The sequence below is a fragment of the Xenopus tropicalis genome, chromosome 4, assembly GCF_000004195.4.
Source record: "Xenopus tropicalis strain Nigerian chromosome 4, UCB_Xtro_10.0, whole genome shotgun sequence".
Taxonomy (NCBI): Eukaryota; Metazoa; Chordata; class Amphibia; order Anura; family Pipidae; genus Xenopus; species Xenopus tropicalis.
The window spans coordinates 152,382,295-152,399,600 of NC_030680.2; the positions used below are offsets into that span (position 1 = coordinate 152,382,295).

The following is a 17,306-nucleotide window of genomic DNA, read 5'->3' on the forward strand; positions in this document are numbered from 1 at the left end:
ACTCGTGTGACTGTCTCTGCTTCCTTTGCACGGGGGAGTGTATTTCCCGGTACCCATGTGACTGTCTCTGCTTCCTTTGCACGGGGGAGTGTATTTCCTGGTACTCGTGTGACTGTCTCTGCTTCCTTTGCACGGGGGAGTGTATTTCCTGGTACCCATGTGACTGTCTCTGCTTCCTTTGCACGGGGGAGTGTATTTCCTGGTACTCGTGTGACTGTCTCTGCTTCCTTTGCACGGGGGAGTGTATTTCCCGGTACCCATGTGACTGTCTCTGCTTCCTTTGCACGGGGGAGTGTATTTCCTGGTACTCGTGTGACTGTCTCTGCTTCCTTTGCACGGGGGAGTGTATTTCCTGGTACCCATGTGACTGTCTCTGCTTCCTTTGCACGGGGGAGTGTATTTCCTGGTACTCGTGTGACTGTCTCTGCTTCCTTTGCACGGGGGAGTGTATTTCCCGGTACCCATGTGACTGTCTCTGCTTCCTTTGCACGGGGGAGTGTATTTCCTGGTACTCGTGTGACTGTCTCTGCTTCCTTTGCACGGGGGAGTGTATTTCCTGGTACCCGTGTGACTGTCTCTGCTTCCTTTGCACGGGGGAGTGGGACAGGGGGTTAAGTAACTGACTGACTGGAATGTGAATATTAAATGTGAACCCCCCCCCCGGAAGTCTTTTTGCAAGTCAACTTCCCCTTTAACATTGACAAACTTTGTAGAGGAATTCCAGCAGTTTTACTACTTTGCCATAAAAGCGCTCCCCTTGGCTTTTAGTGACTGTCTGATCCCTGCGCTCTCTCTGTGGCACGTGGGAGGGACGCTCTCGGGGACACGTCACTTCATGGCTTTTATTGCGAGCAGAATCTCGGGGAACCGTCCCGATTCCCTTGGCTACAATGGCTGAAGACAAAGGGACAATTGTTCCCGGCCAATTAATAGCTCCGTTCAGCCCTCGCAGTTGCGTCCCCACAGCGCTCACACGGAGCGGAACAATGGCCGAACGACTCCTATTGTGCGCTGCTTCCATGTACAGGAGGGAAGGGGGTGAGGCGCCGCGCTCTGCGAAAAACTTTATATCTCTCTCTCTCTCTGTCTGTCTCTGTCTGTCTGTCTCTAACCCAGGGGATTAGTATAGAGTTGCCCCTATGCCCCTGCCCTTCTGGGAAGGTTCCCACTAGATGGTGGAACAGTGTTGCTGGGAGTTGCTCCCATTCAGCCACAAGGGCATTAGTGAGGTTGGGCAGTGATGTTGGGGGTCAGGCTCACAGTCGGGGTTCCATCCCACAGGGGGCAGTTGGGTTGCCCCTCCCCTTGCTGCTATAACTGCCCCTGCCCTTCTGGGAAGGTTCCCACTAGATGGTGGAACAGTGTTGCTGGGAGTTGCTCCCATTCAGCCACAAGAGCATTAGTGAGGTTGGGCAGTGATGTTGGGGATCAGGCTCACAGTCGGGGTTCCATCCCACAGGGGGTCAGTTGGGTTGGGGGTCAGGGTTCAGTCAGGTTCTTCCCATCTCAGCAAACCCCTTCTGTAGGACCCGGCTCTGTGTATCGGGGGGGGCATTATTGTGCTGAAACAGGGAAGGGCCCCCCAAACTGTTCCACACAGTAGGGATTCTGGGAATGTCATTGTACCCTGTAGCCTTAAGGTTTCCCCAGAACCAGGGGCCCCAGACGAGCAGCTAAAGGACCACACGTGTGACCCTCCATAGCGTTAATCTCATGGGAACCAGCAAAGTCCTAGTCTCAGTGTTTATACCGAAGCTGTTCAACCTTCTACCTGTTATTGAACTATAACTCCCAGCAGCCTTGCTCCATAACACCTTGAGTTCAATCTCATACTGAATTCTGCAGAATAAAGAGCGCGAGTTCCTTTGGGCTCCGATGGCCTTGGAATATGTTGGGGGGGGTGTATCGCTGCTCTGATTTGATAACGAGCGGCAGAAGCTGCATTGTTATTGGCCAGCTCCGCGTATAATTGGGAATAGCAGTAACTGCCTCTCTGGCACAGCTGAATGTAGCAAATATCATTTGCCTTACTACCCCTTTAACCCTACGTGGCTGGGTTTTATGAATGGATTGTCTGTGGTTTCCTCTGGGGTCCGGGTCCCCCCCCACAATCCAAACAACTGGCAGGATAACTTGGTTGCGATGGAAGAATTAAATAGCAACAATAATTTGACTGTAAACCTGATTGGTTCCTACTGTCAGTTATTCTGCCAATCACAATCACATGGTCCCTATTAGGCACTCTCCTTTTCACTGTCCGGTTGTTCAGTACATGGTTGCTAGAGTTAGAGGAACCCTAGCAACCACATAACTCGCATTTTACGTAACTGATTTATAAGTCCAACTTGTTCTTGGCTGACAGAGGATGCTGGGAGATGTAGTCATTCATGTCAGAGTTCCAGCCTTACATTATACATGGCACAGGCAGGGCGTGAGTGGGGCACAGTGTTTGGGTGTCTGTACATATGTACTCAAATGACTGATTCTGTTGGTTCTGCTCGTTAGCATTACCCTTTCAGGGCTATAAGAGCAATAAACAAACCAGTCCAATGACTTACATTAATGGTGTCTCAATGCCCAGCTGGCAGCCTACAGTGCCCTAGGCGAGAGATAGGTACATAACCCTTAGCACTGGGGCCACTGCAGAACTACAGCTCCCAGCAGGCTAAATGAGACAATAGAATGCAATCAATTCCCAGGAGACTGAACAGAACTACAGCTCCCAGCAGGCTATATGAGTTGATAGAATGCAATCAATTCCCAGGAGACTGAACAGAACTACAGCTCCCAGCAGGCTATATGAGACAATAGAATGCAATCAGTTCCCAGGAGACTGAACAGAACTTTTGGGAAGAAACCATTGATCCGTTAATCATTTGGTTCTTATTTTGTGTTTTCTCTCAGGAGCCAATGCGATGGCAGCCGGGATATTGATGGAGAACAATGTGCAATGCTACCCGCTGGGCAACACTGGCACCGGCACCATGGCAATAACTTCAGGTAACTGCTAAGAAAATATGTTTGGGGGTCAGCCTCTTTCTCCAGCCCCCCCTGTGTCACGGCTACATCACCCATGTAAAGTTCCCCTGGCAGGCTGGATTTTTACCATGAAATCGACACCTATGATACAGTACCCCCATCCCACTAGACCAACTCTATGATACAATACCTCCATCCCACTAGACCAACTCTATGATACAATACCTCCATCCCACCAGACCAACTCTATGATACAATACCTCCATCCCACTAGACCAACTCTATGATACAATACCTCCATCCCACTAGACCAGTGCTGTCCAACTGGCGGCCCTGGTCTGCAATTAAAAAGTTTTTTTTTTTTTTAATATATAGTTATTGTGCAGACTGTAGGAGCAGTGCCAGCATTGTGTCACTGTATGCTGCCTGTGTGTGCCATACAGGGCAGAGAGAATATGACACACACAGGCAGGGTAGGGAAGGCAGAGTATGGCACACACAGGCAGGGTAGGGAAGGCAGAGTATGGCACACACACACAGGCAGGGTAGGGAAGGCAGAGTATGGCACACACAGGCAGGGTAGGGAAGGCAGAGTATGGCACACACAGGCAGGGTAGGGAAGGCAGAGTATGGCACACGCAGGCAGGGTAGGGAAGGCAGAGTATGGCACACACAGGCAGGGTAGAGAAGGTAGAGTATGGCACACACACACAGGCAGGGTAGGGAAGGCAGAGTATGGCACACACAGGCAGGGTAGGGAAGGCAGAGTATGGCACACACACACAGGCAGGGTAGGGAAGGCAGAGTATGGCACACACAGGCAGGGTAGGGCAGGCAGAGTATGGCACACACAGGCAGGGTAGGGAAGGCAGAGTATGGCACACACAGGCAGGGTAGGGAAGGCAGAGTATGGCACACACAGGCAGGGTAGGGAAGGCAGAGTATGGCACACACACACAGGCAGGGTAGGGAAGGCAGAGTATGGCACACACAGGCAGGGTAGGGAAGGCAGAGTATGGCACACACAGGCAGGGTAGGGAAGGCAGAGTATGGCACACGCAGGCAGGGTAGGGAAGGCAGAGTATGGCACACACAGGCAGGGTAGAGAAGGTAGAGTATGGCACACACACACAGGCAGGGTAGGGAAGGCAGAGTATGGCACACACAGGCAGGGTAGGGAAGGCAGAGTATGGCACACACAGGCAGGGTAGGGAAGGCAGAGTATGGCACACACAGGCAGGGTAGGGAAGGCAGAGTATGGCACACACAGGCAGGGTAGGGAAGGCAGAGTATGGCACACACAGGCAGGGTAGGGAAGGCAGAGTATGGCACACGCAGGCAGGGTAGGGCAGGCAGAGTATGGCACACACAGGCAGGGTAGGGAAGGCAGAGTATGGCACACGCAGGCAGGGTAGGGCAGGCAGAGTATGGCACACACAGGCAGGGTAGGGCAGGCAGAGTATGGCACACACAGGCAGGGTAGGGAAGGCAGAGTATGGCACACGCAGGCAGGGTAGGGCAGGCAGAGTATGGCACACGCAGGCAGGGTAGGGCAGGCAGAGTATGGCGGGTATTTGCTGTACTACAACCATTAATATGGGTATGGTCATGTGATAACATGGGTATGGTTTCAAGTGGGTGCAGTTTCAAAAAGGGGAGTGGTCAAAACTGGCTTCCATTATCGGCCCTCTACCACGTACGTCGGAAAAATTCCGGCCCTCGGTACCACAGAAGTTGGACAGCACTGCACTAGACGAACTCTATCATACCATACCTCCATCCCACTAGACCAACTCTATGATACAATACCTCCATCCCACTAGACCAACTCTATGATACAATACATCCATCCCACTAGACGAACTCTATCATACCATACCTCCATCCCACTAGACCTCAACTCTATGATATAATCGCCCTTCTATTACAACCCGGCAGACTAGGTTTATACATTTTCTATTTATAAAAACATGTTAATGCTACTCCTAATAGTAATAATATTCTGTGACTTGCAATCCATCTACTGGGGTGGGGAAATGGTTCCTACGAGTCAGACTATCATGGCTTCCCCTCATTCTACATCCCTCCAGCTGTTGTGTAGTGCAACCCCCCAACATCCCTCCAGCTGTTGTGCAGTGCAACCCCCCAACATCCCTCCAGCTGTTGTGCAGTGCAACCCCCCCCACTGTTGTGCAGTGCAACCCCCAACATCCCTCCAGCTGTTGTGCAGTGCAACCCCCCAACATCCCTCCAGCTGTTGTGCAGTGCAACCCCCCAACATCCCTCCAGCTGTTGTGCAGTGCAACCCCCCAACATCCCTCCAGCTGTTGTGCAGTGCAACCCCCCAACATCCCTCCAGCTGTTGTGCAGTGCAACCCCCCAACATCCCTCCAGCTGTTGTGCAGTGCAACCCCCCAACATCCCTCCAGCTGTTGTGCAGTGCAACCCCCCAACATCCTCCAGCTGTTGTGCAGTGCAACCCCCCAACATCCCTCCAGCTGTTGTGCAGTGCAACCCCCCAACATCCCTCCAGCTGTTGTGCAGTGCACCCCCCAACCCCCAGCTGTTGGCAGTGCAACCCCCAACATCCCTCCAGCTGTTGTGCAGTGCAACCCCCCAACATCCCTCCAGCTGTTGTGCAGTGCAACCCCCCAACATCCCTCCAGCTGTTGTGCAGTGCAACCCCCCCACATCCCTCCAGCTGTTGTGCAGTGCAACCCCCCCCACATCCCTCCAGCCTGTTGTGCAGTGCAACCCCCCAACATCCCTCCAGCTGTTGTGCGGTGCAACCCCCCCCAACATCCCTCCGCTGTTGTGGCGGTGTAACTCCCAGCATCCCTCCAGCTGTTGTGCGGTGCAACCCCCCCAGCATCCCTCCCAGCTGTTGTGCGGTGCAACCCCCCCAACATCCCTCCAGCTGTTGTGCGGTGTAAACCGCCCCAGCATCCCTCCAGCTGTTGTGCGGTGCAACCCCCAGCATCCCCTCCAGCTGTTGTGCGGTGCAACCCCCAGCATCCCTCCAGCTGTTGTGCGGTGCAACCCCCCAGCATCCCTCAGCTGTTGTGCGGTGCAACCCCCAGCATCCCTCAGCTGTTTGTGCGGTGCAACCCCAGCATCCCTCCAGCTGTTGTGCGGTGCAACCCCCCAGCATCCCTCCAGCTGTTGTGCGGTGCAACTCCCAGCATCCCTCCAGCTGTTGTGCGGTGCAACTCCCAGCATCCCTCCAGCTGTTGTGCGGTGTAACCCCCAGCATCCCTCCAGCTGTTGTGCGGTGTAACCCCCAGCATCCCTCCAGCTGTTGTGCGGTGTAACCCCCAGCATCCCTCCAGCTGTTGTGCGGTGTAACCCCCAGCATCCCTCCAGCTGTTGTGCGGTGTAACTCCCAGCATCCCTCCAGCTGTTGTGCGGTGTAACCCCCAGCATCCCTCCAGCTGTTGTGCGGTGTAACCCCCAGCATCCCTCCAGCTGTTGTGCGGTGTAACCCCCAGCATCCCTCCAGCTGTTGTGCAGTGTAACTCCCAGCATCCCTCCAGCTGTTGTGCGGTGTAACTCCCAGCATCCCTCCAGCTAGCAACCCCCCAGCCTGTTACAGTCAAATGCTCTGTAGTTAACTGACTTCCATCTGCAAGTGCCAGTTAAAGGTGAAGTTCCCCTTTACAGAGGGGAAAGAGCTGGCAGTTAGTGCCTTTGTTCCCTGGGGGCTGCCAGCGGGAGAGGAGTTACATTCAGCCTCTCGTTACTCAGTGGGAGGCATCGCACCGAGTTACAATAATGGGTACTTCACTGGTGTAACCTGCGTGGGGCACGTCCCCATGGCAACCGGCCAGCCAATAGGGAAGCTCCGCTGGCGGCTCTAAAGCAAAGTTGGATTCTACTCGGCACATGCTGGACCGGCACCGGCAGCTCGAACCATGCAGCCCCGGAGGGTCTCGGCTGCCCATGTCCTCTGTGCCCGCACTCACTCAGCCTTGGGTGCCCTCCATTGTGTCCAGCAGCACCGCCGCAGCTCCGCCATAGAACTCCTGTCCTGCTCCTCTCAGCGGGTCATGGTGGCCCTGTCCTCCGTCGGTACTGAGAGGTCCAACCCCAAAGCCCTGGAGATAAAAAGTGGGTTTTGTATTTGCACTGCTGGTTCTGACTCCTGATACAACTCCCCAATATCCATTCATCCCTCATTCTCACTGGGTTTATAGTTATGTGTAACTGTCACTGTGTCTGTCCCTTTCCCTTCCCTGCACTGCTGGTTCTGACTCCTGATACAACTCCCCAATATCCATTCATTCCTCATTCTCACTGGGTTTATAGTTATGTGTAACTGTCACTGTGTCTGTCCCTTTCCCTTCCCTGCACTGCTGGTTCTGACTCCTGATACAACTCCCCAATACCCATTCATCCCTCATTCTCACTGGGTTTATAGTTATGTGTAACTGTCACTGTGTCTGTCCCTTTCCCTTCTCTGCACTGCTGGTTCTGACTCCTGATACAACTCCCCAATACCCATTCATTCCTCATTCTCACTGGGTTTATAGTTATGTGTAACTGTCACTGTGTCTGTCCCTTTCCCTTCCCTGCACTGCTGGTTCTGACTCCTGATACAACTCCCCAATATCCATTCATTCCTCATTCTCACTGGGTTTATAGTTATGTGTAACTGTCACTGTGTCTGTCCCTTTCCCTTCCCTGCACTGCTGGTTCTGACTCCTGATACAACTCCCCAATATCCATTCATTCCTCATTCTCACTGGGTTTATAGTTATGTGTAACTGTCACTGTGTCTGTCCCTTTCCCTTCCCCGCACTGCTGGTTCTGACTCCTGATACAACTCCCCAATACCCATTCATCCCTCATTCTCACTGGGTTTATAGTTATGTGTAACTGTCACTGTGTCTGTCCCTTTCCCTTCCCTGCACTGCTGGTTCTGACTCCTGATATAACATTTGGCACCACCCAGTGATTTAGACTTTCCTTAGTTAGGAGAGTTTACCTTTTCAGGGTTATCCTAGACCAAAGAGCTTGCATTCTAAGCTGGAAGAGGGACTTGCCCAGAGCTTCTCAGTCAGAGCCCCTTTCTCGCTGTGCCCAGTGTCAGCCAAAACTCTAATACATATTTGTTTCTCAGGGAGCTGCCGACGCCCAACATCCAAATACACCAAAGTGGGGGAGCGGCTGCGCCATGTGATCCCCGGCCACATGCAGTGCTCTATGACATGTGGGGGCCGCGCCTGCAAATATGAGAACCCAACTCGATGGAGCGATGAGGAACAAGCCATTAAAGGCCTTTACTCCTCCTGGTAAGTTAGTGGGGGGGGGGGGGGGCATGAATTGTTGTTTCCATTGGGGCAGCCACTGGCATCAGATCAGGAAGGGCAGTTACAGGGGGGCTGGGAAGTTGTGGGATCCCCCCCCCTGAATCAGTGGTACTGGCAGATACATTAGATAGGTACAAGGAAGGGGGGTTACAGGGGGGGATGGGAAGTTGTGGGATCCCCCCCCCCCTGAATCAGTGGTACTGGCAGATACATTAGATAGGTACAAGGAAGGGGAGTTACAGGGGGGGCTGGGAAGTTGTGGGATCCCCCCCCCCTGAATCAGTGGTACTGGCAGATACATTAGATAGGTACAAGGAAGGGGAGTTACAGGGGGGGCTGGGAAGTTGTGGGATCCCCCCCCTGAATCAGTGGTACTGGCAGATACATTAGATAGGTACAAGGAAGGGGAGTTACAGGGGGGGCTGGGAAGTTGTGGGATCCCCCCCCGAATCAGTGGTACTGGCAGATACATTAGATAGGTACAAGGAAGGGGAGTTACAGGGGGGCTGGGAAGTTGTGGGATCCCCCCCCCCCTGAATCAGTGGTACTGGCAGATACATTAGATAGGTACAAGGAAGGGGAGTTACAGGGGGGCTGGGAAGTTGTGGGATCCCCCCCCCTGAATCAGTGGTACTGGCAGATACATTAGATAGGTACAAGGAAGGGGAGTTACAGGGGGGGCTGGGAAGTTGTGGGACCCCCCCCCTGAATCAGTGGTACTGGCAGATACATTAGATAGGTACAAGGAAGGGGAGTTACAGGGGGGGCTGGGAAGTTGTGGGATCCCCCCCCCCCCTGAATCAGTGGTACTGGCAGATACATTAGATAGGTACAAGGAAGGGGAGTTACAGGGGGGCTGGGAAGTTGTGGGACCCCCCCCTGAATCAGTGGTACTGGCAGATACATTAGATAGGTACAAGGAAGGGGAGTTACAGGGGGGGCTGGGAAGTTGTGGGATCCCCCCCCTGAATCAGTGGTACTGGCAGATACATTAGATAGGTACAAGGAAGGGTCCCTTACATGTGTTTATTCCATGTTAGATAACTAAATATATTTATTTCCCCCCCTTTTTAGGATCACAGACAACATCCTCGCCATGGCACGCCCATCATCAGAAATCATTGATAAATATGATATCATCAGGCAATTTAAAAGGTAACTCAGGTCGGAGCTGCATTAGTAAATCTAGTCAATAGTAAGGGATTTCTGCAGCCAATAGCGTGCTGTCTGGTGTTTAAGCCTAACAAAAGATGTGGCTAAGCTAAGGGTGGGGTTTGTTTATACAGAGATCCATTTGAACAAATTACCCTGGAGAGTTTAGGGAGAGACACAACAGTTTTCAACAGTGCTTTTATTTCCAAACATTAGTAAATATGCATTTATTTCATTGAGTGGTGAAACTAGCTACACAGCCGACCCCTCAGTTGTGGGGGGGTCTGGGTGACAGGGGGGCCCAGACCACGGGGTCTGCTGTATAGCAGTCCCTCCTCCCCCCGCCCCTTTCCTACCTTTTTTTCAGGGGTTCAGCTCCCCCTGGGAATTCAGAGTTTCTCTGTCTCCTATTGAAAAGCTTGTCTAGCGGCCACTAGTGGTGAGAAGCGGTACTACATGTGACAAGGGATCAGCTGCAGGAATGATCCAATGAAGCTTCACAAATGGGGTTTGATTTAAACCCAAGGCCTAGATGCAAACTGCAAGTCCTGGTACCCTTGACTTTGAACTGATTTGCTTGATTTTTAAAGAGAAATAAAATTAAATCATAATTTATTTATTTTTTCTCTTCTGAATGCGAAGCTGCAGCATCAAAACCGTCATTAACCTGCAGCGCCCCGGGGAGCACGCCAGCTGTGGGAACCCCCTGGAGCCCGAGAGCGGATTCACTTATCTGCCCGAAGCTTTCATGGAGGCGGAGAGTAAGTGCCCCCCGTGGCGTTTTCCTTATTAATTATGGAACGGCCCCAAGCTCAGAGCCGGAGTGTAAGGGCCCCCAGTCAGCTCTTTGCCCCAGTTCTTTCTCAGTTATTGCAAATAATAAGGGACTCGCTGCTCCCTGGGGTACAGGGTTTCCTTGATTAAAGGGTAACTAACACTGTACAGTAGGGGGGATTTATTAACCTATTTCCAGAATTGACTTGCCCCCCCCTAGAGCCCATACATGTACCATCAGCTGAGCCCAATAACTCAAGGACCAATTAACTGGCCAGCTGGGCATTTAAAGGGCAACTTTGCACTCATTTATATGAATCCTCTGTTTCTCTCTCTAGTTTATTTCTATAATTTTGGGTGGAAAGATTACGGCGTCGCTTCGCTTACCACAATTCTGGACATGGTTAAAGTCATGGCGTTTGCCTTACAGGAGGGGAAAGTAGCCATCCATTGCCACGCGGGGCTTGGCCGTACAGGTAACGTGTTTGGCTTTATTATGCCTTAGTAATACAGGGTCCCTTATCCAGAAACCCCTTATCCAGAAAGCCATTTGCCATAGACTCTGTTATAAGCTAATAATTCTAATTTTTTAAAATAATTTCCTTTTTCTCTGTAATAATAAAACAGTACCTGTACTTGATCCCAACTAAGATATAATTACCCCTTATTGGGGGCAGAACAGCCCTATTGGGTTTATTTAATGGTTAAATGATTCCCTTTTCTCTGTAATAATAAAACAGTACCTGTACTTGATCCCAACTAAGATATAATTACCCCTTATTGGGGCAGAACAGCCCTATTGGGTTTATTTCATGGTTAAATGATTCCCTTTTCTCTGTAATAATAAAACAGTACCTGTACTTGATCCCAACTAAGATATAATTACCCCTTATTGGGGCAGAACAGCCCTATTGGGTTTATTTCATGGTTAAATGATTCCCTTTTCTCTGTAATAATAAAACAGTACCTGTACTTGATCCCAACTAAGATATAATTACCCCTTATTGGGGCAGAACAGCCCTATTGGGTTTATTTAATGGTTAAATGATTCCCTTTTCTCTGTAATAATAAAACAGTACCTGTACTTGATCCCAACTAAGATATAATTACCCCTTATTGGGGGCAGAACAGCCCTATTGGGTTTATTTCATGGTTAAATGATTCCCTTTTCTCTGTAATAATAAAACAGTACCTGTACTTGATCCCAACTAAGGATCCCCGGTGCTGTTCCACCGACTCCCAGGGACCAATGGCTGTTTGGCTCCCAGAGGCTGACCTGTTATCAGTAGTATAATGTTACTGAATATAAAGCCGCAGTAGTAGGAACCGGGGGTGCGTAGGTGTTTAGTCCCCTTACTTCCAGCTCCTATGGAATTTGCAGGATTCATGGGAGATGAGTAAGTTGTGACTCACGAATTAACAAATGTCTGAGTAATTATTGCAGCCCTGTGTCCTGCAGCTTGTCCCCAACTCACATACATCCTGGCGTCCATTCTGTGCCCCACAATGCACTGCTGCCCCTGCATCCATGCGCTTAATGCAGAACCCCAGTACCATGGAAACTATAGAAACGCAGATAAAGGACAACTGTGTACTTGGAAAGTAAATTAGGATTATTGTGTGCCCAGAACATTCCCTCTCTGTATATTTGTATTTATACATATGGGTAGGAGGTGCCATAGTGTTTCCCTTAGACAGTACAGTATGGGGGTACAGCTTATTGTGTGCCCAGAACATTCCTTCTCTGTATATTTGTATTTATACATATGGGTAGGAGGTGCCATAGTGTTTCCCTTAGACAGTACAGTATGGGGGTACAGCTTATTGTGTGCCCAGAACATTCCTTCTCTGTATATTTGTATTTATACATATGGGTAGGAGGTGCCATAGTGGTGCATCACCATTAATAAGACCCCCCCATCCCTTTCAGGTGTGCTGATCGCTTGCTATTTGATATTTGCCACCCGTATGACGGCAGACCAGGCCATCCTGTTGGTGCGTGCCAGGCGGCACAATGCCATCCAGACCCGGGTGCAGTTGCTGTGCATCAGAGAATTCTCCCAGTTCCTGGCTCCATTACACAACGTATTCGCCTGCTCGGACCCCAAGGCTCACGCCGTCACTCTGAACCAGTACTTAATCCGACAGCAGCACTTGCTCCATGGCTACGAAGCCCGCCATCTGAAATACGTGCCAAAAATGGTCCATCTGGTCTGTAAGTTGCTGCTGGACCTGGCAGAGAACAGGCAAGTGTTGGAGGAGGAGATTTTGGACGGACCGGACCTGACGGCAGAGATAGAGAAAGCAGTGTCCCAGCTCCCGGCGGTGCCGCTGGATACAGTGTTAGGGGGCGCCATGTCGGGGGCTGATCCATTAACCCTTTCCGTAAGCCCCACGGCCGGTTTAACCCTTCACGACTCAGTGTTATCCAGTGAGCAGGAATTCGATCCGCTGTGGAAGCGTCGGAATGTCGAGTTCCTCCAGCCCCTGTCCCACCTGAAGAAGCGGCTGAGCTACAGCGACTCGGACCTAAAGAAGGCGGAGCTGCTCCTGGAGCAGGGGGAGACCCCGTGGACCGAGCCGGCCCAGATGCCCTTTGTTGCGCACGTTTTGGTAAAGCATTGCTTTGTGCCCGGCGGTGACGACTCGGATCACCCTTCGCCTTTGCCTAAAAAACAGCCCCCGGCGCACAATACGTTTTCTTTTTGGACTCAAAGCAAACTGGGCACCCCTGAACCCCAAAGGGAAGGGTCCCCACTTTTCCTCAAAAGGAAGCCCCCCAGGGAGATGCAGAGGAGTCGCACCTTCTCATTGGGGTATTCCTGCTTGTTAAACAGCAACCAGACACCGCTACTGGCAAACGCAGAGCCCACCCTGCCCGCTGGCAATGACTGCCCCTGTGCCACGGGCCCCGAAACTGCCCACGACGCTGCCCCCAAAGCCACGTTTTATCTGGGGAATGGAACCCAAGAGGAGAGAGAGGCGTCTCCGTGCGTCCCCCATATTGTGCTGCAGTCGGAGACGAACCTCGAATCCCGGCGGCTGCAGGCGGCAAAAGCCCTTGCGCAACAACCGCCGGAAAGTGAGGATGAGATAGCGAAGAAAGTGGCAGTTTGGCAGGTAACGTTTCCATCTGATTCATTCAGGGACACCAACATACCAATGCCAGGAGATTGGCTCCACCCACGTTGTGCCAAACAGCTATAGGGCTACACCCTGATTTTAATAGTGCCCCTCATAAGAGGTGGGGCCAACAGCTTCCCAAAAACCTTATCACTTTACTTCTATGTCTCCTCCCCCTGCTCCTCTGTATCTTTGTGCCTCTCTAGCTCCTCCCCCTGCTCCTCTGTATCTCTGTGCCCTCTGGCTCCTCCCCCTGCTCCTCTGTATCTCTGTGCCCTCTGGCTCCTCCCCCTGCTCCTCTGTATCTCTGTGCCTCTCTAGCTCCTCCCCCTGCTCCTCTGTATCTCTGTGCCCTCTGGCTCCTCCCCCTGCTCCTCTGTATCTCTGTGCTCTTTGTGGCTCCTCCCCCTGCTCCTCTGTATCTCTGTGCCTCTCTAGCTCCTCCCCCTGCTCCTCTGTATCTCTGTGCCCTCTGGCTCCTCCCCCTGCTCCTCTGTATCTCTGTGCCCTCTGGCTCCTCCCCCTGCTCCTCTGTATCTCTGTGCCCTCTGGCTCCTCCCCCTGCTCCTCTGTATCTCTGTGCCTCTCTAGCTCCTCCCCCTGCTCCTCTGTATCTCTGTGCCCTCTGGCTCCTCCCCCTGCTCCTCTGTATCTCTGTGCCTCTCTAGCTCCTCCCCTGCTCCTCTGTATCTCTGTGCCCTCTGGCTCCTCCCCCTGCTCCTCTGTATCTCTGTGCCTCTCTAGCTCCTCCCCCTGCTCCTCTTTATCTCTGTGCCTCTCTAGCTCCTCCCCCTGCTCCTCTGTATCTCTGTGGCTCTCTGGCTTCTCCCCCTGCTCCTCTGTATCTCTGTGCTCTATGTGGCTCCACCCCCTGCTCCTCTGTATCTCTGTGCCTCTCTGGCTTCTCCCCCTGCTCCTCTGTATCTCTGTGCCCTCTGGCTCCTCCCCCTGCTCCTCTGTATCTCTGTGCTTCTCTGTCTCCTCCCTCTACTACTCTGTATCTCTGTGCTCTATGTGGCTCCACCCCCTGCTCCTCTGTATCTCTGTGCCCTCTGGCTCCTCCCCCTGCTCCTCTGTATCTCTGTGCCCTCTGGCTCCTCCCCCTGCTCCTCTGTATCTCTGTGCCTCTCTGGCTCCTCCCCCTGCTCCTCTGTATCTCTGTGCCCTCTGGCTCCTCCCCTGCTCCTCTGTATCTCTGTGCCTCTCTGGCTTCTCCCCCTGCTCCTCTGTATCTCTGTGCTCTATGTGGCTCCTCCCCCTGCTCCTCTGTATCTCTGTGCCTCTCTGGCTTCTCCCCCTGCTCCTCTGTATCTCTGTGCTCTATGTGGCTCCACCCCCTGCTCCTCTGTATTTCTGTGCCTCTCTGGCTTCTCCCCCTGCTCCTCTGTATCTCTGTGCTCTATGTGGCTCCACCCCCTGCTCCTCTGTATCTCTGTGCCTCTCTGGCTTCTCCCCCTGCTCCTCTGTATCTCTGTGCCCTCTGGCTCCTCCCCCTGCTCCTCTGTATCTCTGTGCTTCTCTGTCTCCTCCCTCTACTACTCTGTATCTCTGTGCTCTATGTGGCTCCACCCCCTGCTCCTCTGTATCTCTGTGCCCTCTGGCTCCTCCCCCTGCTCCTCTGTATCTCTGTGCCCTCTGGCTCCTCCCCCTGCTCCTCTGTATCTCTGTGCCCTCTGGCTCCTCCCCCTGCTCCTCTATATTTTTGTGCCCCCATGACTGGGACAGAGGGGGTGGTTGGGGCAGATTTGGCAGGATATAAGGAAGGGAGATCCCCTATTTATTGTAATGGAGACCAATAGTGGCTTAGGGGACATTTGGGTGGGGGGCAGTTGCACTAAATGGTTCCGGTACCGACCCGCCCGTGGGTTCCGTTACATTTGTGCATCTTTATGTTTATTAGAAAGAGTTAAACTCCCGGGAATCGGCCTGGGATAGAATCTGCTCGGAGAGAGACCCCTTGGTGCTGTGCGGCCTGATGTGGGCCTGGCTGGATCAGCTCAAAGAACCGGTCATCACAAAGGAGGATATTGACCTGCTAACGGGCTGTGACCCAAACACTGCCCTCTGCCTGCTGGAGAAGGTATTGCCACCACTTCCCCAAATATTCTGGGTTTTACCCTCTGCTGCATTTTATGGGGCAGTTGTGGCACCTTGTGGGTAGGGTTGGCACCTTTACTGCCCAGGGTGGGGGGGCTGCCTGTCATGTTGGGGTGCGGTTGTGATGTAAGGGGGGCAGGAAATAGAGAGCAAGGTGGGTTAGAAAGGGAGCGAGGGGGTGGGACAGGGCAGAGGGCAAGTTATTTCATACCAACAAGGTGGCAGCCCTACTTGTGGGGGGTTGTTTATATAATAAGCCCCACAAGGGGCAGTTACCTGGGGTTCTGAAGGCCCTGAGGGCTGTTGTTGTGCCACATTGTCCTGGAGCCCAAGGTCATAAGCATTTGGGTTTCTCACAGTCTTGAGAATGACCCCCCAGAATAGTATAAGGGCAGGACATGAGGGGGTAGTAAGGGCTGAACAACCCCAAATGCCCCAGGGCACCAAACTCCTTTACCCTGTGAGAAGCTTTATACCCAATACTTTCCATCTGTTCCTGTTTGGCCCAGACACCCCTGAAGCTTAAGCTCAGAAAAGGGTGGAGCTTAGTAGAAAGTAGGTGGGGTTTAGGTGCAGTAAAGTAGAATGGGGTTCTGGCTCCTTATGCTGAAAAGGGTGGAGCTTAGTAGAAAGTAGGTGGGGTTTAGGTGCAGTAAAGTAGAATGGGGTTCTGGCTCCTTATGCTGAAAAGGGTGGAGCTTAGTAGAAAGTAGGTGGGGTTTAGGTGCAGTAAAGTAGAAGGAGGGGGCAGATTTTTCCATCATCCCCCACTGACTTGCCCTTTGTTTATTGCTTCCCCAGAGCCAACACCAAACCCTCCTGTGTGTCCTGCACTGTGTGAGTCGCCTGCAGCCAATCCCTAACCAGTTACTGGGGGACCTACTGGCCAGGGCCGCCCGAGCTTTCACCAAGGTAATTGCCCCTCTATCAGCCCTTAGACTGTAAGCTCTGCGGGACAGGGACTGCCTTCCTTTCCAAAGTATATTGATGATAATTCTGCTTATTTCCCCCCAGGTGACGGCGGATTCCGAGGACGCCCCAGTTGTATATGGCACCCTCATTCCCATCTTCAGGGGCGCACTGTCCGACCTGCGCAAATAGGGGGCAAATAGGGGCGCACTGTCCGACCTGCGCAAATAGGGGGCAAATAGGGGCGCACTGTCCGACCTGCGCAAATAGGGGGCAAATAGGGGCGCACTGTCCGACCTGCGCAAATAGGGGGCAAATAGGGGCGCACTGTCCGACCTGCGCAAATAGGGGGCAAATAGGGGCGCACTGTCCGACCTGCGCAAATAGGGGGCAAATAGGGGCGCACTGTCCGACCTGCGCAAATAGGGGGCAAATAGGGGCGCACTGTCCGACCTGCGCAAATAGGGGCGCACTGTCCGACCTGCGCAAATAGGGGGCAAATAGGGGCGCACTGTCCGACCTGCGCAAATAGGGGGCAAATAGGGGCGCACTGTCCGACCTGCGCAAATAGGGGCGCACTGTCCGACCTGCGCAAATAGGGGGCAAACCCAACGCAGAATTCCCCATTTCCCCCCTTTTTGCCAGTTCCTATCTCTGCTCATTGGCAGTTCCCGTGGGTCGGCTCCGTGGTACAAAGGGCTCAATCTACTGTGTTCGGTTCCGTTACATGTCGTGTTGTGTATAATTGTGAGATATTGTCCCACATGTCCCCCCTCCCTGTGTATCCGGTGACTGGTTATTATTTGTATTTAACGATACCGGAAATACCGTCTTTATTTATTTTATGACAGAGGGGACAATGTGGCGCTGACCCGCTGCTTAATGTCCCAAATATTGCACTGTGACATTTTATTCTATTTGTATTGGCTGAATATCAGTCCGTTTGTACAGAGTCGGAACCTT

The 17,306-nt window shown here is 52.5% G+C and overlaps 1 protein-coding gene across 2 annotated transcripts in view; it reads left to right on the forward strand.

The window, feature by feature from the left end:
- The window catches only part of ptpdc1 (protein tyrosine phosphatase domain containing 1), a 35,512-nt gene extending 18,206 nt beyond the window's left edge, over nucleotides 1-17,306 (forward strand). For both annotated transcript variants that reach the window (XM_031901294.1, XM_031901295.1), the window contains exons 2-10: nucleotides 2,905-3,000; nucleotides 8,099-8,270; nucleotides 9,363-9,443; nucleotides 10,083-10,201; nucleotides 10,553-10,690; nucleotides 12,145-13,334; nucleotides 15,238-15,417; nucleotides 16,236-16,346; nucleotides 16,449-17,306. In XM_031901294.1, the coding sequence (XP_031757154.1) occupies nucleotides 2,916-3,000; nucleotides 8,099-8,270; nucleotides 9,363-9,443; nucleotides 10,083-10,201; nucleotides 10,553-10,690; nucleotides 12,145-13,334; nucleotides 15,238-15,417; nucleotides 16,236-16,346; nucleotides 16,449-16,535 (2,163 nt within the window). In that variant the 5' untranslated portion in view covers nucleotides 2,905-2,915 and the 3' untranslated portion in view covers nucleotides 16,536-17,306. The remainder of the gene's footprint in view (nucleotides 1-2,904; nucleotides 3,001-8,098; nucleotides 8,271-9,362; nucleotides 9,444-10,082; nucleotides 10,202-10,552; nucleotides 10,691-12,144; nucleotides 13,335-15,237; nucleotides 15,418-16,235; nucleotides 16,347-16,448) is intronic.